At 39.3% G+C, this 22,381-nt stretch overlaps 1 protein-coding gene across 1 annotated transcript in view; it reads right to left on the reverse strand.

Annotated features, from left to right (window-relative positions):
* ATXN10 (ataxin 10) overlaps positions 1–22,381 on the reverse strand; it is a gene marked incomplete at its 5' end in the record, with an annotated part of 91,732 nt that overhangs the window by 31,014 nt on the left and 38,337 nt on the right. The window contains 3 exons of the mRNA XM_079303104.1: positions 10,836–11,005; positions 12,723–12,831; positions 16,461–16,626. Coding sequence (XP_079159230.1) covers positions 10,836–11,005; positions 12,723–12,831; positions 16,461–16,626 — 445 coding nt within the window. The remainder of the gene's footprint in view (positions 1–10,835; positions 11,006–12,722; positions 12,832–16,460; positions 16,627–22,381) is intronic.

Raw genomic sequence — 22,381 nt, forward strand, 5'->3', positions numbered from 1 at the left:
AAACAGAACACATAATGTAACTGAAATCAGAATACTGCACCAGCACCAGTTAAACCCACTCATACTAAACATAGATCCCCTAGCTGGACGTCCTATTCCACAAGAAACCATAGTCAGGGGATTATCATTCCCAGGGTCCACACCATGACCTAAATCACATCCTTGGGTATACACACCATTCAAGACTTGTGCATTATTGTACTTGTACTTTTCAAATTACTGCTGGCTTGCAAAGGAAGACTTTTCAACTTCTGTAAATTCATACCATGTATGCTCATACAATTCTATCATATTTTCAAGTATCAGTGTCATTTTCCTTTCTTCCTTTTCACATCAGTAAGACTGTGCCAAGACTAATTTTTAAACGAAGTTCATTAACAGATGCCAAAAGACATCATCTTGCCAGTAATGAAAATATGATCCACCAAGATACATTGAAAATATTTATGGTATTTTTTTTTTAAATTCAACAGTGCAACTTTTCTCCCAGGAATTGAACAAGAGTTATGATTCTTAATCAAGAGAATCTCTTTCACAGTATATTTGTGTAATACAATTTGAACTCTGCTTATGGCAAGATTATCAAAGTGAAATAAATCCAAGATGTACAATACAAATAGTTTTAACCAAAAGTAAGACAAATCTTCTCAATTTTACCCAGAGAAGCCATCCTGGAGTAGTACATTGAGGTAACTGAGGAGTCTGTATGTATATGTTTTTACATACATACATATACATATTAAATCAAAGACTGGTTTGGGGTGGAAGCGACCTTTGAAGATCATCTTGTCCATACCCCTGATACCTTCTACTATCCCAGATTGCTCCAAGCCCCATCCAATCCGGCCTGGAGCACTTCCAGAGATGGGGCAGCCACAGCTTCTCTGAGCAATCTGTGTCACAGTCTCACCACCCTCACAGGGAAAAATTTCTTCCCAATATTCAGTCTAACCCTGCCTCTGTCAGTGTGAAGCTATTCCCCCTTCTCCTGTCACTCCAGGAACTGGTAAATAGCCTCTCACCATTCTTCTTGTCAGCTCCCTTCCCTATATATTATTAAATATATATTTAATTATACAGCAACTAAACACCAAAATATCTAACTTCCATTAATTATCAATTTTCTCATTCTTCCGTTAGGAGAAATACTCCATTTTATAAATGAAAACAGCAAGACAAGAACACTATTTTGTTTTGACAGAAAGGCAAGTGCAAATGAAATCTTTCTTCTGTTCCTCCTCAGATTAGTGCTTTTCCACCTCAGAGGACATTTGTGATAACCAGCCAGAATGACTCCACAATAATTACTATACTGAACTTTAATCCTGCTTTGTCTTGTGAAGAATGACTTTGGTCAAGACCCTTTGTTACCTGTGTATCACAACTGCCAAGAGTTCCTACACCTATTTGACCCACTTGCAACTAGCACACTGTAGTAGGTTTACCTTGGCAGTTTCACTACAGTGAAAGAAAAAGAAGCAAGATTCTGCATGCACATAAGCTAAACGAAAAAAAAAAAAAGTCAACCTCTACTTCTCATTAGTAGTGATGTTCAGACACTTCCTGGGAAGAAGGGCTTCAGCACACATAAGGATTCCTCCAGAAGGCAAACATTAAGGAATCACAAATGTCCCCCATTCCTCTCCTCTCCCTTAGCTTTATATATCTGAGCTGACAGTATGGAATATCCCTTCGGCAAATTTGGGTCAGCTGGCCTGGCTGTGTCCTCTTCCAGGACCTTGCCCACTCCCATTCCCTTTGGTGGGGGTAGGAATGTCAGAGGACAGTGCTGCTCAGCAGTAGTCAAAGAACTGGTGTGCTACCAATACCTGTCCAGCTACTGATGCAAAGTACAGCACCAGAAGGGCTGAGAATTTACCTCAGTCAGACCCAATACACACACAGACATTTGCTTTCACTCAATCCTCAATCAGTGGTGACAAAGGACATTTTGGAATTCCAGACTGTGAGGATGTATCTGAAATTTAGGGATTCAGTCTTGTAGACAGGGATTGTTTGGGCATACTGTGTATTACCACTTTCTTTTTCCAAGCAAAGTCCATGGGAGCCTCTATTAGTCCTCAAAAGTGGAGAAACAGATGTGCCAACTGGTTGTCTGCTCCCTTAATCTCCCTCAGGCTAAGCCTATGGGGATGTAAATATACAGTGACTATGAGTAAGTGCTTTTTCTTGCCCCACTGAATGACACCCTTAGGAGCATGAAGGAAAATCACACTGATGGCACAGGTTTCTCTTTTGTTAGAGAGGAGAATGTGATGGAAGCAATCAGCCTTGTGGTGTTACCCACTGGAAATGCTTCGGGGCAAGATGGAAACAATCTTGCTAGCAGTCTTTAATTAAATAAATACTAATACATACAATCAAGCCATCATCTTGACTTTTGCTAAATCTAGCTCATTCTGTATTTCATAGACAGCAGAGGATTAATTCAATATCTTGGTGCTCTGACTTTCAGCATATGAGACAACTTGACATACTTTGATCTTGCTCCCATTGCTACAATATCTAAATACAAGCCATGCTCCATTCAAGGAACTTAAACCCAATTGTTTTTCCACTGTCTTTATGAGATCTTGGTCAATGTTCCTTTGAAACCCTTCCAGCAAACCATAACAATCTGAACATATCTGATTGACTGCAATTATGAGGCAAACTTGCACTCTCACATTTTTAAACATTTAAATACTCATGAATGAGGCAATTCTTTGACAATTCTTGATAGAAATAGTGAGGTTTTTGGTTGAAGAATAGAAGGCTTTTAAGCAAGCACAGTTAATGTGAATTAGCATGCTAAATATACCAATAGACTGGAAAATGAATATTAAGTCTTATCTCTCACAACAGAGGCAGATGATCCTGAATATTTATAAAGTCCTTAAACAATGCAGAGAAACTGAAGATACTTTGCTAAAATCTCCTCAAAGACTCCAAGTTCTTCTTTTGTCACCTGTTCTGCCACTGCTTACACAAAAAGCTAAGTAGGTTTCTTCCAATCATTGGCTGAGGATAGCAGGCACATTAAATTAGTTGACAAAAGCATGCAGAAGCGATCATTTATTTTTATATTATTGTAATCCTCTTATAACATTGGGGCTCTTTGAAGAGCCCACATTTCAAGCAGAAAATATAACTGAAAGGCGTAAGTAAGAGCTGAATGGGCAGAATCTTTGCTTACATGGACTTCTGCAATCTCATCCCCTGCCTCTTCAAAAATGAGACCAGTTCTTTGGTTCCTTCGGGCATAGGCATGACTAAACTTGGCTCAAGCACTGCCATGCTGAAGAGCAAGAAGCAGAATCCTGCAGGGCTACAATTTAGAACAAATAGCATCACCCAACGGCAGAAATGCAAATCTGCAGATGACTATCACTACACTTTCTGGCTACTCTGAAAGACACAAAGGAAAACAGGAAAAATGAACAGAAAAAAACTCTAGTAACATCAAATGCCTGGTCACTGTCTGAAGACTAGGTGCTGAGATATGGCTTCACACCCTTCAACCGAAGTTTCAGAAAACAATTAATTAATGGCTGGATCTGTGTCACAGGAAGTTTAGGTTGGATATTAGGAAAATATCTTTTCCCCAGAGGGTGTCAGGCACTGAACAGGCTCCCCAGGGAATGGTCACTGCCCCAAGGCTGCCAGAGCTCCAGGAGAGTTTGGATAACGCTCTCAGGGATGCACAGGGTGGGACTGTTCGGGTGTCTGTGCAGGGTCAGCAGTTAGACCAGATGATACTTGTGGGTCCCTTCTACCTAGGAGATTCTATTCTATGGTTCTAATTTTCAGGGCTGGTAAGAGAATTCAGACTGGTTCAGAGGCACACAGGCAGAGAGAACTGAAAGTTGACCACTGCTTTTTCACGAGGCAAAGCTGGGCTGAAGCCAGCATGGCATCACACCCCTACTGAACCTGATAATGCCTGCCACAGAGGAGAGAGTCAGTAACTGAATCCCACTGTGGTGAAACTGAAACTGGTAGCACATTGTGCTAGACCTTCTGTCTAGCTCAGTGCTTCTCTGATTTTGGTGGGAAAGTTAGCATCAGGATTCAGTGGCATGTGCTTGGTGATCACTGGAAGGGCTGTAACACCACCCCCTTACACACAAAGTATCCTTGGTGCTCTCCTCACCCTGAATGCAGCACAGTGTGCCACTAAAACCAAGCTACTGCATTAAATTCACCACAAAATGTAGTCATGCTTCATTATTTCCTCCATGAAACTATTTTATTCCAAAATATGAACTGAGCTACATTATAAGCAGTGATGGCCAAATCTCAATACTTTAAAGAAAATAATCTTCTTTTTTTTCTTTTTTTCTGCTAGTTCCTATAATCTTCAGGATTTTAATAAAAATACAAACTTAGAAACTTTAATATATCATAGTAACCAAACTTAGTCACTTCTCAGGAAACAGATGAAAAGATGAACGATTCCTGTGCCTTTCAGCACAACCTTTTTAAGTGGAAAAGAAGAAAGCTGTATATCCAAGAAGGATCATATTCAACAGTCACAGCACTATAACATCAGCCCATTGTGAAGTCCAGTGCAGCTTTAAAAAAAAAAAACAAAACCCAATAAACAAAACACCCTGAAGAGATTATATGCAGGATGGCAGCTCAGACAAGATGGGGAAATTCAGTTCATGTTGAGGTTTGAACAATGAAGAACAACATAGAAAACTGATGACACTTGTTGTAGCACTGGAAAATATGCCACTTGCATCTGATACCAGTAAAAGCGGGAAGAACTTGAATTAACAGCTCAGATCTAAGCCAGAGAAAGAGCAGACAGAAAGCTGGGTGTTCTTCCACATATGGGGGTCCCGCTTCCAGCAATCTATATCACTGGCAAACCCCAGCAACCACAGATAACCCCTTTCCTGCAATGCAGGATACATTAGATCTTCTGAACTTCTTAAAAAAAAATTAACTACATCAGAAGGTGTTATTTTAGTAAGTTTTTCTAAAATTGTGTACTCCAAACAAATTCAGCTCTTCACCAGCTAGTAAACTAGTAAGAAATGGTTTTAGTTGATATGGTGCTCTTCACATTACTGAGTATGATACAGGTAACTACAAAACATCTCTGAAAACATCTCCAAGTATTTCTCAAGTGACTAGAATTTTAATAACCCATGTCTTCCAGAATCATTTGAAACCAAGCTGAAGAAAGGAAAGAGCAACACCACAAACCCCTTTGGCAAATACCAAGACTAATTCATGTCTGAAGCAGTGCATAGGTATGATAACTACTACTCAGCCTGCTGGACCAGGAAAGGAATTGCAGAAATCTCTTGAGAACTCTTCCATATACAGGTCAGTTACCTTCTGTCTGGGAAAATGATTGTTTTACACCTTCAACAAGCACATTAAACAGAAATGCTACAGATGCAGTTTCAACATGTAGGTAAGTGCCAAAACACCTGGAAACAGCTGTTTGACACTGGTGTACCAAGCTTTCCTTTTAAAAGGGCTGGAGTTCTGTGCTGTACCACTATGATAAGGTTCAACACCAAAAAAACCCACTAACATCCAGGGTCAAAAGCGAGGAAGCCTACAAGTTGGTACTGACTGTTTGGAAATGTATACAGAGCCAGCTTGGTTTATTTTTTAACTTTCCATGCTTTGTATGATGAAGGTTTCAAGTGAAATTGCCCAAACAAGACAAGTCACAATGGATCAACTGTATCAGCTGCCAACAACTGGAGGGGCAGAAGAGGAAATATAAGGAGGGCAAGAGGGAACATTAACTTGTTGCTGTTAAAGGGTCAGCACAACAGAATAAAGTTTTCTGTTCTTCTCTAAGGACAAATGAGTCACGTTACATAAATGATCCATCATTTTTACAAACAATACTGCACACTATGCACTCATCTTTGACCTCAAGGCAAAAACCTCACACCAGCCCTTTATTACTCATATTGTCCTGCCCCTTAAGAGAGAGCCAGATTCTCTTTTGCCTACCAGTCTCTATGCTTTGATGGAAATCTTAGCATTTCATTAAGGATTCATGATTGCAACGGAGCTGAAGACTAACATCATAACAATATGGGACCAGGACTTGAGACAGTTCCCTTATATGTCCCAACAGATACTCTGAAAGACACTCTTGAGACACAGACACTTTGCTACTTGGTGTATTCCTGTATTAGTTAGGTAGAGCCCCATCTCCACAGCAAAACCCCAGCTTTTAAAAGGACTTCTGTCAGAAGGTCCATTTTCAGCTTTCCTGGTAATTTTCACAGTGCTATACCCAGACAAAACTTACTAATTACAGAGCTAGTCCTGCAACACCCTGAATGTTTTGTCCTTACATAGCAAAGCACTAAAACATAAAGAGAGCTACATGAGAACAGCCCCACCCAACCAGTGGAACCATGCAGAATTTTTGGTAGGTGTGCAGGAGCTCCAGCTCAGAGCATCCAGATCCAAAGGGCTCCTTCTTTTGTTCAACTGTAAACCAAGAATCTTTCTTCCATTTTAGGCTTCTGTTTAACATTAGGAAAATATAATACTAACAATGATGCAAGTTTCTACTTAAAAAATCTAAGAGGTTTAGTTCTTCCCCCACCACCTCTCAATAGCATATGCAGTTAAACATGGGATAATCTTCACTGCAAGTAATTTCAAATCTTTCTATGCCAGAATGAAATTATTTTTAAAAAGTTACATTAATCCTGAAGAAGAAGAAGAAGCTCATGGAGTTTTTCTAAAGACCTTAAGTGAGAAAGAACCATTTGCTAAATAACTTAGTGTAGTGAAAGATCAAGGGGAATGGCTTCATATTGAAAGAAGGTAAGTTTAGATCAAATATTATGAAGAAATTCTTCTCTGTGAGGCTGGGGAGGCCCTGACACAGACTGCCCAGAGAAGCTGTGGCTGCCCCATCCCTGGCAGTGTCCAAGGCCAGGCTGGAGAGGGCTTAGAGCAACCTGGGATAGTGAAAGGTGTCCCTGCCCTGGCAGTGGGTGAAACATGATGGTCTTTGAGGTCCCTTGCAACTCAAACTGTTCTGTGATTCTGCAAAAATAAAGCATGTGTCCTTACTGTGATTTTTTCTATTTTATAATCCCTACAGCAACAAGATGAAGTTGAGGAGCTGGGTGGTCACTGTTTGATCTAAGGATGTCAGCAACTTTTGCTAAATAAGTACACCTTGACCCCATGAAAAAAGGACTTGGAAACTGAATTCTAAACAAGCCAAACCTTATTCACATTTTCAGGCAGAACAGTCTTCAAATTAGGAAGCCGGTCTCATATTAAACAATTTGACTTAGATATATATATAAATAAATCTAAGTTAATTTGAACACCTAAAATAGTATCCTGATGTTTTACTTGCTACTTTTATTAAGAATAGTTTTAACAGTGGAAGCTTTTTTCTTTTCCCTTTTCTTCCAGAAGACTTTTTCATCTCTGCATTGATAAAAAATAGCATTATAGCATTAGAGAAAGCCCTCAAATAAATACAGGCCCATGAAAAAAAGTATCCCTCAAAAATTGTTCATCTCACTAGAGTGACTCTACCTAGGTAAGAAGGTGCCAGTACCAAAGACAACTTATAAATATTAATTTTTCCTCCTACATGAACAACTGAACAGCTTTAAAGAAGAAACAGATTCTAAGATTAGGAGGCTATGATTGAGTTCATAGGCATCTACAGTACCAAAAAACTGTCCCTGGCAGCTTTAGGGACAGGAAATAAAAGCTTGTGCAGAGCAGTGCAAGGTACAAAATAAGGCAGAGATCAGTCATCTCCCCTTCCATGTATATGATTCTTGTAAAGGAACACAGAAACAAGGGTGCAGATTAACTGCTATGACCTCTTTTGTATTTGTTTCATTTCTACAATAAAGAACTACATCCTCTATAATTCATTCATTAGGTTTCTTTTCCATGTTTTACTCTTTATTAAACAGCTCCATACTAAAGCAGCAGAATGAGCTGAATGAATCCATCGTGTCACAGCTCTGAGAGTGGAAAATAAATACTTAAAGCCTTGAATCTTAAGAACCTATCACAACAGTGAAACTAAGCTATGAGGAAGAAAGGATGTAAAGAATGCATTCCTAACACTAACAGAGTACAAGCTAAAGAATGCATTCTAAAAACAAAGACTGATTTTAAACAGAAAGTGAAGAAGCCATAAAGCACTGGTAGGGTATCTCTCTGTTCCAGAGCATTACAAGATTTTTCCTCACTGCCAACAAACCAGTGAACTAATCCCTTGCAATTATTGCTGTTATAACAGGTGAAGATAGAGCATATGAACATAGAGGTGAAAAAGCAGCCTTTGCAGAGCGATGATCATCCCTCTCTGGACAGTCTGCAGCTTCAGCTTTGTTACCAACACCCAATGCAGTCGAGCTGCCCCACTGAACTTGGAGACACGCGTTGCAGGACCCACACCCAAGAGGGCAAGTAGCCTGGTGTCACTTGGCTCAGGGAAGAGCTCCTGGATGCAGTGATCCAACTCTGCTCCATGGTGAGCCTGGCCCAAGACACTATTCAAACCCCAGGTCTTTGGGGACTGCTTTTGTTTCCAGAAAAGTCAGGCAAACCAACATCAAGCACTAAGATTATATTACTGATTCAGAGAATAAAATCACAGAATTATCTGGGTTAGTATAGACGTTAGAGAAGATGATGATGTTCCAAGGCCCCTGTCACAGGCAGGGACACCTTCCACTAGACCAGGTGGCTCCAGGCCCCACCCAGTCTGGCCTTGGACACTTCCAGGGATGGAGCATTCACAACCTCTTGGGGCAACGTGTGCTAGGGCCTCACCATCCTTACAGCCAAGAATTTCTTCCTAATTTCTCATCTAAACCTACTTGCTGCCAGTTTGAAGCCATTCCACTTCGACCTGCTCCTGTCACTATGGTTCCTGATAAAGAGTTCCTCCCTGACTTCCCTGCAGTCTGCTATGATGTCTCCATGAAATCTTCTCCAATTACATATTCTCCCCCATATCCATAGCCCTTATTATAAATATAGAGGATATAGTTCTTTAATATTTATTATTAGCAGTGGGCTATTACTCTCTTTACTAATTCATTAGCATTGTTACTGGGGAAAGAGTTCTATTGGAACTAGAAATTATGGAAAAAATACTAGAGAAAACAAGTATGAAAATCTCAGTTCATTCAAGAGCCTGAATTCTAAGAGTGCAGTTGGAGAGCCTCTGGTAAAGCTGTTTCCAGGCTTTTACTGCCATGCAGCCCTCTCCTGCAAGGCACCTATCCAGGCTATCCCGAGAGAAAGCTGCTTCCCCAGCCCACACCCACAGCTCCCACTGTAAGCCACAGCACAGCAACAGCCACTGGTAAAGTCCCAAGGTCACTCACATGCACTGGTCACTTGGCTTGTTACATAAACCCCACAATTTACCCTTTTTACATTGCTTCTGATTTAATATAGACAGCAAACTCTGGGTTAAACTGGGTGTAAACACAGTAATGGATACAAAATCAGACCTATATTGTGAGATACAAGTCTGAAGAGCAGCAGGAATTCAGTTCTCAGTCTGAGCCCTGCACCACTTCGAGCAACTAACTCTTACCTTAAAACTCTTCTTATCTGTGCAATGACAGCAGCTGCTTGCCCAGTTCCTCACAAGCATGTGTTTATGTATGAAAACTGCCTTACAAATGGCAAGTGCATGTATTTGAACCGATTTAAATATATTAAATAAACTGAAAGTACAGACAGGATATGATACAATTGGCATTTCTGAAGTTTCAATGGCACTTCAATAATGTACCATGATAACACACACCAGCATCTAAATAATTGTTTTAGACAGCATAAGGCAATATTTTCAGGCAGTTTATAGCAATTTAATACCCAACTTCCATAAAAACATTAAGCCTGCATGCTTAATTACTCCAGGGGCCTTTGAAAATCCCAGTAAAAAGGACAATAAGCTGCAAATAAACTGTTTCAAAAGGAAAGCAACCTTCTCCCCTCCACTATCATTAGTTATTCCACAAAAATGTATTTCACTTCCACAAACACATATTACATCATAATGGGTCAGAGACACTAAGCAAGAGTGATTAACAGTACTAATAATTTTCAGACGTATTAAAAACTTTGATTACATACTCCTAATATGAACAGGGAAGTGGAAGACCATTCCCATATTATCCATCCAGAGAATCATATTAGAAGAATTTGTCAGAGAATAACACTTTTGGAAATGCATTTCTTGCTGAAACCAAGATAGTCTTACAAATCCTGGAGAAAAGCCACATCTTTTATCACTTAAAAAAAGAAAAAAAAAAAAAAAGCTTAATATTTAAAGCTTGCTGCTGTTTCCTCTTTTTCCCCACTATGGAAACAAAACTGCTTTTTTATATAGGAATTACAAGATAAAGGGTTTCAAGCGATTTGATAAAGGCAGACCTGCATTTTTAAAGTGACATGAAAAAGGAAGAAGAAGCATTAGACTAACTCAAAGATTTCAAATTAAGTTCATGCAACAATGCACACCCACTTCCCTTCAAAGTGAAGTGGAAATTTAGTTTGAAACTTTTCAAAGAAAGTGCAAAAGTGAAAACCACAAAGGAATTAGGAACTGGCTTGTATTCTACAGAGCTGAAATAAAAGGTAGGTAGGCAAAGATTACATTGTTGGTAATAAGTCAGCATAATTGTGATAGTAATTCATAGATGCTTAAATAATGTCTGCTTTATACAATCAATTGACAATTCACAAATCAATTTCTAGACTAACAATATATTTCAGTTACCTTGTAGTCAGGCATCTGCTTACACATCAAAGTTCTGCCAGAAAATTTATAAGCTCACCTTGTCTTGGTTTTCCTTATTCTTGTAACACAGATTTCCAATCAAACGAATGAGATGAGATTTGAAACCCACAGCTGGATGTGAAATTTCTTCCTGCCCTGTCACAGCATGTGTGGCAGTGAAAATATTTACAGCCTGTTTCCCAGCAAGGTGAGTTAATCTCAGGGTATCTAGAGAAAACATTTTAATACATTACCATTAGAAAATTAGTCTCTCTTGGCACAGAGTTTTATTATTAATTGTTGAGTTCAATGCTAAGCAACATAATTTCTGATATTCAACATCATGTCAGAGAACTTTGAAAGTTTACTCATTGTGTGATTTGGGCTAATATAACCATCCATAAAAGACCAGCCCAATGTCAGAAATCATTTTTGTGTACTATTTACACTCTTACACAGTTCACACATGAAGGCTGCTGCTATCAATCTCCACCTAAAGAGTCAGAACTTGTAGTCTGTTGAGAATTCTGGCACCATTAATATATTGCTAAAACCAAGATTTTTAGAAAACTTCCTGTAGTTTGGATTTGTTACAGCAATACATACTAACCGCAAGAATCACTTTTTCCTCTCTTCTTCAGCCTGTTCCTGGCACTGTAGCATGACGAGAAATTTCAAGTACACAGAATTACAGAATAGTTGGGTTAAAAGGGTCTTTAAAGACCACCTTATCTCATCTGCTATGGGCAGGGACACCTTCCACTATCGCAGGCTGCTCCAAGCCCTGTCCAACCTGGCCTTGGACACTTCCAGGGATAGGGCAGCCACAGCTTCTCTGGGCACCCTGTGCCTCATCACCCTCTCACAATCTAACCCTACTCTCTAACAGTCTGAAGCCATTCCCTTTGTTCTGTCACAACAGGCCCTTGTCAGTAGTATCCTTCCATCTCTCCTGTAGACTCCCTTCAGGTACTGAAATGCCACAACTAGGTCTCCCTGAACCTTCTCCAGGCTCAACAATCCCAATTGTCTCAGCCTCTCCTCAAAGCAGAGTTGCTCCATCCCTCCAATCAACTTTAAGTTTCCTTAACACACACACATGCACAAAATAAATCCTACTGTTAGTCATCTTACTGTAAACCATGTATCTAAGAACCCACCACCAAAACCACAGTTCTGGTTGCTATTTAAGTTTTTCTTTTGTTTTTGCTGGAGGTATTTTCTTTATTTGTTTGTCTGGGCTTTTTTCAATAAGGACCCTCCAAACATCTCAAAAGAGCCACAGTTAACAGCTGTTACAGCCATTTTATTTTTTAATTCTTACCTATTGGTCTTAAAAATATACAAACTTTTACAATTTTCTCATAAAAAGGTATCATACCTCAGTCTCAAAGTGCTAAGAGGTAAAAAAAAAAAAGGTCATGGTATGTATCACCCTCTGTCCTCTCTGGAGCATCTCTGGAACATCTTAACACATTTTCTTGGTGTACAGTCCTTCCCTTGCTCTTTCTTAGCTTCTTTAAAGCTGACCTTTAAAAGTCACTGGATTTGGTTAATAACATTCAAACTGCACATAAATTTCAAAAGTTTGGGAAACAGAAGGGAACAGGCATGAAGGAAAAGTCCCTTTTCTACTTCTTGTAGAAACTCTTCTACTCATTCAGCCAGTGATAGAACATAGGAAGAAGCTGTCCCTTCCATAATTTTCTGTAGGAAAAGAGCATTGCTGCTACTTGAATCGAGGCTCTGTTGCACAACACAGGCTAACAGACAAAGTGAAGAAGCAGAAAATTTCCAGGAACAAATCAAATATTTGAAAATGCAGATTAACATCTCCTGTTTATTTATCTTATTCAAGGGTCAGAATTATAATTACCATCAGTTGGGAAAGACATGTTTTCAATCACAGAGCACCAACAGTTAAGCCTAATGGCTGTTCACTCACCTACAGCTGTTTCAAGCAAACCAGGGAATGACTGCAAATGTTCCAGCTGGCTGTTGTTTGAGGTCATTTCACAAAGAACATCGAGAAGACGAATTGTCACCAGTGCTTCCTGGAATGAAAACTGCATTTCTGAAAATGGCTTATGAAGGCTATCATAAAAGAATAAACCCAGAAATGTAAATAGGAGACAGGAACTCTCAGCTCCTCAGGTTCTGTGCAGGTTTTCCAAACTGCCAAGGATAAATTTTTATAAAATTATGGCAACTTTATAAAATAACAATAACGTATTAGATTGCCATTTCTTTTCTACAGTTAGTGTTATATCTGCCTGAAAAATCATGGGGAAACCAAAATAGAGCCATAAGGGATAAAATTTTAACAAAAACACAGTAGCTCCCAAAAGCAGAAATACAGAAAATTACTAGCTGAGAAAATTATTTCTGTATAAATGTTTTCTTTGAGTTTATTCAGTCAGAGAGTTCCACTTTAAAGACACAAACACCGCCTGCAAGACACCAATTTGTTATCCGCAGGAATTCTGTAAAGTTCTGTGGTCAAACAAACTCTGGCTGTGAGAATTTACATTATTCTTGGGTAAATAAAATTCTGATCAGCGATGCAGCATTTTGGTGAGGTACGAGACACAGTTTCATTTGCATATTATTTATTCAGCCACTGAACTATTTTTTTCTCACGGAATATGTTGGTCCTGCATATAATGACAATCCAGCACTTACAGAAAATACCTTAAGGGCACATGACAGAATTTGGAATGCCACATATTGCTAAAGAGCCAAGCTGATCCCACTCCAGGTGTGTTACATAAACTGCGAGTAGCCATGAAAAGACTCAGACATTGGTCACAGTAACTATTCCTGCCTTGTCTGGTCCAGAAAAAAAAAAAATGGTTTACTTGCCAACAGTATAATATTTTGGATCCATATAAGCAACACAATTGTATTCAAATAATCAATAACAGTGTTCTGTAATTGAATAGTACAATTATATTTATTCGTTGCTCCTTGAAAACACCAAATTACTATAGGGTCCAGGTTATAAAGCTGTATTTTTTTTTTTGACCCATACAGGCATAGGAAAGCGCAAGTCTTCCCCTAAATTATTCAATAAACTGCTTTCATCAGCACAAAGACAGACTCTTAATACATCAGCCATTATCATATTGCAAAGTATTAATACCCAAACTGTATTTCAGAGACAGTAACCAGCTTTTTACAATTTTTAAGATGAACAGATTATTTAAAATATAAAAGAACTCCCAATTTTTCATGTATATTTGAAACTTGCTAAGTTCAAAAAATTGTTCCTTCCCTGCTGCTGACTTTGCAAATTGGGTTGTTTTTTTTTTTTTTTTGCCCTCCACCTGTACAAAAGAACGGCAGTAAAGAAAAATACTTCCTTTTGAAGCTCAAAACCCAAAACAGTTTGAACTCTGACAGACATCTTGATATGGATATAATCTGAAAAGCAAATAAGGAAATAACTGAAGACTTTTAGAATAAACATATTTAGAGCAAGATGCAGAAAAGATGTTCCTTATAAAGAGATGAACTAAGTCTAGGGAAGGGTTTTATTTTGCAAGTATGGTTGAAAGTTAGTCCATGCCCAAGTCAGGCTTCGAATGGAAAAGCTATTTTAAACATTGGTTTAAGCACTGCAAAGCATATGATTAGATTCTCATGGGTTTAAGATGCAAGCTACAAGACCTGATGCTCCTTAAGAAAACCGAGCAGCGTCTACATATAACAAATTAAACAGTGGATGGGACACCCAGACAACATTCTGGGAGTCAGGCCAGTCCAAGGACTGCTCCCAAAAGTTTTCAAATGTGGCCTCAGAATTTTGGAGTCTAAGGCAGCTTACTACTACGGACATGACCTGAGCAAGGCACTTGGCTTGTGGGCCACAGAAAAGGCCAGGAAAAGCCAAGCTGAGTATCACAGATGTTGCCTAAAGCCTTTTTAATAACAGACTCTACATGCACAACTACATTTTTTGCAGTTAAATACAACTGCTGCACAAAATTTAAAAATACTTATACAAATGAGGAGAAATTGGTGCAATTCTTTATAATTTCTCGTAAGAAACAATTTTATGAATTTAGACTGGCATTTCTCTTTTCCCATGGCAAGCATATGTTGTGAACAAATGTATACACAGATATGCATGCATACATACTGCCCTATATTTATTCACCTATTAGGACTTATATATTCTGTTCATTCAGTGCGCCCCACTTTCCCACCAAACAATGATACTCAAATTATCATATATCTTGTTCATATGAGAGAACAATAAGAACTCAGCATCAAGCAGGGCAAGTTATGGAGTAATATTCACAATACTGTTGTCCCAGCACCTTCTGGTTAGACAGAGATCTCCTAATGGTGGGTGCAAACAAATAGGGGTTTTTTTCCATTAACTGAAACCACAGAAAGTGGTTTGGAAAGTAACCATAAAGGACAAAAAAACATAAAAGAAAGGTGGGGAAAAAAAGTAAAGATGGAATTGTCTCAATGTATGTCCTCTTACTGCCAAGTTGGTACCTTTTCCAGAAGCAGTCAATTAAGTTATCTGACATAACTTAGACTAAACAGTTGGAGTAGGGGGGAGACTGTGTTTCTTGGACAGATAAGAAGAGACTGTGTGCTTGTTGGTTTGTGTTTTGGTTTTTTAACATATGCAACTACCACCTCCCCATAAAGTGATTTATGGTATTTTTTCAAAACACGTCTCAACCTACTTTTAGAATTCTTGTGCCTATTCAAACAAAAAAACCCAAGCAAGTACAATACTTTTTTAATATTATCATATAAAAGCATTTAAGATAAATGTTTTTTTTATTTTGATAATAAATTATTTATGATGCTTCTTCTCTAGAGTTTCTAGAAGTGAAACTAATGCACATTAGTTTTATATTAACAATAAAATTATTCTGATTACATTTATATTAATGCTTCCCATCTACGAATAGAATAAGTATTTTAATTTGCTTTGTATTTGAATCATAGGATCATCATAGAATCACAAAATATTCTGAGCCACAAGAATCAAGTCCAGCTCTTAGGTTAATGGCCCATATGGGGATTAAACCCACAACCTTGGTGCTACCAGCACCATGCTCTGACCAACTGAGCTCACCTCAGGTCCTGGTCTGAGTTGGAAGGGACCTTAAAGCCCATCCTGTCCAACCTCCTGCCTTGGGCAGGGACACCTTTCCACTATCCCAAGTCCCATCCAGCCTGGCCTTAGACATTTCCAGGGTTGGGGCAGCCACAGCTTCTCTGTGCCAGGACCTCACCAACTTCACAGAGGAGAATTTCTTCCTAACATCTAAACTATCTTTACTCCCCGTCAATGTGAACCCATTCCCCCTTGTCCTGTCACTACATATCCTTTTAAATTTGAAGGAATTACAACTCACAACTCAAATAATTATAGAAGTGATCCTTAGTAGGATAATAAAATACCCAAAGATGTGACACCTTGAACATCTTTTAGATTTTGAAATATTTAACAATGGGGTAGACTTATTTGGAAGTACCATATCCTCTGCCATCCGCAAATTAAAAGTGAAACTTGGCTGCTGTCCTACAGACTCTAGTGTGGGCCCTGCCACCTCTTTCTCAACATAAACTGGAAAATATACTGTTATTTATGCCTCCTGGGAAACAGTGGCAATGATTTATCACATCAAATTCAAATACTTATGAGTCATACCTCATCTTCTGCGTCTGCTGCAGCAGTTAACTTGAGCACAGCTCCACATTTGTCTTGGAAACAGACTGCAAGGAAGTCAGCATGTCTGACAAACACATTCATTTCTTCACTGCTAACTGAGTTCTTGTCACTTACTTTCACCATCATCAGCTCTAGCAAAGTTATTCTGGAGACAGAAGACAATTCGTTACTCAAATTCACTGAACCACATAGAATTATCGGTGGAATAAGCAGTAGCTAAAAAATAAAAACAACTATCACGCTAGTAACAGAAAGGATTTTTAAAAATTAACAAGCCTCATGAATACTGGCAATCAGTTTCTGTCTGCTGAGTTTTTTGCTATACAGAATTAATTTAATTCATCATTCAATTAGGACAATCTGGCAAGAAAGTCAACATTTTTCTCAAGTCTATTTCAATTTATAACTTCTTATGTCCTAACAAAACATTATTGAGATTGCATATTCCCTATATCTAAAATTTCCAGCAAACCAGCTCTTAAAGGCTGCAGAGACTATTTGACTTCTGCTTAAAAAATACAGGTTTTCACAGCCTTTGCCTTGACCACAGTCCTTCACTAATTCTCCTTCACAATCCCAAACCTATTCTGAGCCCAAACAGGGAAAATAAAAATTGATATGCACACTCTGTTCTTTATAGTAATTTTATAATTGTTACTAGATGGACAAAGCAAATCCAAGTTCAATGTATTAAGCTGGCAAGTAACTAGATACATAATGAAATCTACTTGAGTTGGGTTTTTTAACAGCTTTAATGTAATTTTATTTCCAATGTCCTTTCATGCTGTCAGGGCTAACTGGAAGGATTTTGTGGAAGTAGGACTCAGACATAGCAGAGGCCCTCCTATTGGTCCCTGCTCCAGTCCAGTGCACAGGGATTGATGAAACCTCACTGTTATTCTCTTAAAATGAAAGAACACTGTATATTGAATGAATTCAAACAGAACTGCCAGCTCAGGCTTTTCGTTCAGTGAAATATTTGAAATTCAGATGGAAGGACTGACATTTAAACATGTGGAATAGCTCAAATGTTTTTTCTTTTAAATTTACCAAGCAGGCTGTCAGAAGAGGAAGAGAAATGTCTTTTTCTGTGGAAAAAGCTCGGTCACTGCTTTATTGACCTCCAAAACCCCACTTCTATTAATCACAAAACAGCTACTTAGTCCTTGCTCAACTCAATTATCAAAGTCATTAATACAGCTGAAGTAAACTATTATCTGAAGGAGTACAAAAAGCTTTTTCAGCATGGCAGCACACAAGAGCTGTCAGCACCTTTGGTGAAGGGCAGACTCCAGGCAGGAGGCTGGAGCAGCCTCTATCTGGGGCTCTGTTCACAGTCTCTTTGCTCTGCAGGTCACAGCCAGGTGCACCCTGCCCATCTCCAAATGACCAGAGCCCAGCTCCCCAACACCCCACACTGAGCAAAGGCTTTCCCATTTGGCAATCAATACAAAACCCAAGCCCGCAGATTTGTCATTTGCCCCCAACACAGGGCTAGACTTGATAGGTCAGTTTTCACCAAGTTTACAGTCTTTCAAGCATATGCTTAGCTAAGAACACAGGCTGTCACAGACTTGATGAACAAAGGAATTACTCCAGGACTACAGTCGGTTGACCCTGGCCAGATGCCAGACACCTACCAAAGCTGCTCTCACGCTTCCCTTCCCTCTCCTCTCCCCATTAGCTGGACAGGGGAGAGAAAACTTCACAAAGGGTTCATGGGTTTAGGTAACAGCCATGAGAGATCACCCATCACACACTGTAATGGGCAAAACAGGCTCAAAAAAAAAATTGGAGATATAACTTAAATTTATTACTAACAAAATCAGAGGAGAATAATGAGAAATAACATAAAATGTTTAAAACACCTTCCTCCCACCCCTCTCCTTCCCAGCTTCACCTCCTAGCCCAGTGGTGAAGGGAGACAGGGAATGGGGGCTATGGTCAGTACATCACCCACTGTTTGTCCTGATACTAAGGAATACCCTCCTGCACCCTGAGGGCCCTCCCATGGGAGACAGTTCTTCATTAACTTCTCCAGCCTGAGTCCACCCAACAGGCAAGAGATTCCTGCAAACTGCTGCAGCATGGGTCACCCTACCATGGGTCACCTACCCATGGTCTGTGCCACAGGCTGCAGTGGAATCCCAGCTCCAGTGTCTGGAACATCTCCTTCTTCACCAACCTTGGTGACTGCAAAGCTGTTCCTCTCACATATTCTTACCCTGCTCTTCTCTGGCTGCAATTACAACTGTGCAAACGGTTCTTTCTTTCTTCTTAAATACTTTATCCCAGAGGCATTACTATCATTTCTAGTTATCCCAGCCTTGACCAGTGGCACGTCAATCTTTGATGCTGCCAGGGATTGGCTCTGCCAGACATGAAGGAAGCTTCCTGCAGCTTCTCACAGCAGCCACCCCTGTACCCCCTGCTATCAAAACCAGGCCATGCAAACCCAAAACCAATACTATCTTCTGCTTGACATGACTCTAGCCAGTGCTTCTTACACCAATAACCCAAATAATAAATGCTAAAAACTGAGTAGCAATCCTCTTGTAAATAAGCTGGAGAGTCCCCACACTTCTATAAACCCCATTAAACAGATAAAATGGTTGCCAATAGGGAAATTCTTTTGCACTACTCCTCCCCTTCAGTATGAATGGATGCCTTTTTCAACAATTGCAGTCCTTCGTTAAAACATCACCTGAATGTAATTTCTTTTGAAGTTTTCTGGTCTCTTTAGGCATTCAAGTCAAACTGTTTTCCTGAGTTTTCTTGCAGGCACAGTCATTCAGGACATAGCCATCTTTCCCTGAATTTCAAGCAAGTCTTGCCATTCAGCCAATAGCTTCCTGAGAGCAATGTGCTTTGTTCTGGTGCAAGTTCCCTTACATTCCTTTTTTCTATTGTTTCTCTCAGTTTTCTTTCCAGACTCACCTCAATTTCTCCAAGTTGGCTCTCCAAGACAATGCAATTTGCCCATTTCTTTTAAATGGCCTCACAACTGTTCAGCCATTCAAATGGCAGCATTTCTTCCTACTTGTTGCCTGCAGCTAAATACAACAAATATGACAACTGCTAGTACCAGCTGAATTTTTTTAACACTCAGTTCAGTATCTCAAATCTAATTCTCTGTATTGTATTTACAATTATATTTTTGTTTGAAAGTAACCATACCATGTCATCTTCCTTTTCTTCAGACACCACTGAGGAAGACCTTTTGTGAATCTCTCGCTGTTTTTTTTCCCCTAGCCAAATTTAAACCAGTTCTTCCTGAAGCTAAACTGGCATAAACTTAAAACAGCCAGTATAAGGTATTTGCAGTCATCAGTAAAACAAACTTCTGTCTCCTATAGCCTGAAAATAAACCACAGAATTCAAACGCAATTTAAATCTGGAAGTTCATTACCACACAATAAAATACTGCCTCACTAAGCCTAAAACTAGCAGTGTAAAATTATATTTTCTTAGCACCAAACAATGTTTGCATTAAATGTGTTTTGTTTATAACATCTTAGCAAGGGCCAGACACTTGGGACATTCTTCCTCTGTGGCTTAGGCTTCTCCTTCCTGAACACTTCCCTGACAGCAATGGCTCCATGAGACAAATTAGGCCCTTCCTGAAAACTTTCACTTCTTTCATCTTCAAATGATACTTGCAAGTATCATATTCAATGAAAACTGGCAAATTTGTGAGCAACTGTAGTTCAGTGCTACCTTCAGGTACTCTGTCTGTGACCATTGCCAGGACAAAACCATCCCAAGCACTTACAATGGCAGCCTTGTAGCTGAGCCTTAGCAAGAAGTGGTGCTGCTTACTTGAGTGCCCATTTCCTGGCAGGCAATTCCACCAGTGGCTGCATCCTTCACTCAGGACACTTCACCTGACAACATTAAAATCAAACCTAGAGATGTAAGTACTTGAGCATCTTAAAAACACCTGAAGCTATTCAGCTGCACCTTTTCATGCTGCTAATTAAAGCAAAACCCCTTCTCAGGAGGGACAACAACAGATGTGCTCACTTTTGAAGATTTTATAATATAATTAAGACAAGCAAGGCATGAACTTACAGTGTCTATGCTCAAGGCTAACTTGGATGAATGCAAACCAGCTTTTTCTGAATACTTCTGCCAAATACCTGCACACACATGCAGGAAAATCTCAAATCTGGTAAAGAATTCAAGAATCCACACTCATTTAGCTTAATGGCCATATCCTTCTACAATAATCCCTTTCAGAGAACCACCAGGCATTGTCACAACACAATGCACTTCTCCAGGCTGGAATACTACTAAAAACCTGACTTCATTAACGCAGGATTTATTTCAGGCCATTTGCACACTCAGACATGCAACACATTAAATTTGTTAGGAAATTAAAGTTGTCCAGAAGTCAGGAATTTCATTTTAATTGAAAATTCAAATTCCTGATCCACTTGAACAAGAACTACTTTGAGGCAGGCACCATGGCCACTGTAACACAAATACACTGGATTTCAACTGCAGGAAATACTTTGAATAGTGCAAATAACTGAGGTTACATACCCACACACGCTCTGGGCATCCCAAGCAACTGCCAGCTTTGGGAGTCACCACTAATGGGCATATTCACGAACTTCCTCAGCACAGCTAATTTCATTTCAGCAAATACATTTAAACTATCTGTATTTAATGTGCATGACAGAGGACACTGCAACTAAGGGCTACCATATATTCAGGAGCTCCAGCTGCCTTTCCCAGACACCTCAATACCACAACTGTCCATTCTTCATTTATAGGACTTGGTCAGCCCACCGGACACTCAATACGACAGTGCTTGCAGTGAAGACTCCTTGTCTCATTTTGAAACAATGAATTCCCTATGCTTGGGGTTTATGGCTACTTTTTTCTCCAGCTCATGACAGTCAAAATGTTTTTATCTTAATTGGATTTGTCTCTTCATGTCCCTCAAAAGAATGCATTCTTAAATACACTAACACTACCTAGGAAGATACCAAGGCAGGGTATTCTTCTACAGCTTGGATGCAAAAAAGTTATTTCACAGCACTTCCATATATTTGTCAGTAAATTAACCAGTGTCCAATTCGTAACACACTGTACTGTGATTATGTCTTTAAAAAACTTAATGGAGTTGACTGGCAGAACTCTTGGGATTGATAATGAACTCAGGAGTTACGCTCTAACTAGTGATCTCACCTGTGATCATCTATCATCTATTATTGCCTACACCAAAAGCCTTTGAGGTGAGGAATCCGATGAGCGTCTGTAGTATGCTGAGACCTTTCCAGAACCTGGTTACACCTACTGCATTAAGTACAACTGAACACCCTAACCTAGCCCTGGCTATCCTCAAAGGCATTAAGAAAAAATGAAAACTGCCATTCATTGTATTCCCCAAAAGAATTAAATCTAGCTCATTCACTTAAAACAGTTATACAGCACCTAGTTCCCGGTACATTAAGCACACAGCTCAGATTTGTTCCCACCAGGTCATCCTGAATTATGGAGGAAAGCAGTATTTCCCTCCTTTACCATTCCTATCCCATCCTTATATGATAATGATATTTTATTTACAGTTCAAATCTATTGCATATTCTTTCTTTGTCTGATATCCTTTCAGTTTTCTTACAATCTGCAATTAGTGCCTGAACCCTCATCTGTGGTAATGATGGAAACAACACAAAACATTAAAAAAAAAATACAAAGGCACTGTTTTATTTAGCTTTGTCTTACACCTGCAAAAACTAGAGAGGAACTTGCAGCTTCCCTGGGTGGATGTGGAACAATGTAGACACATTAAACACATAAATGAGACCACAAAATCTTCTAGCAGTTGGAGGACCTGTAGAATTCTAGAAGTGTTTCCCAAATTTGACTGTCTTAACAAAATATCTTTTAAA

This window comes from Erithacus rubecula (genome assembly GCF_903797595.1).
Source record: "Erithacus rubecula genome assembly, chromosome: 4".
In the NCBI taxonomy this organism is placed as follows: Eukaryota; Metazoa; Chordata; class Aves; order Passeriformes; family Muscicapidae; genus Erithacus; species Erithacus rubecula.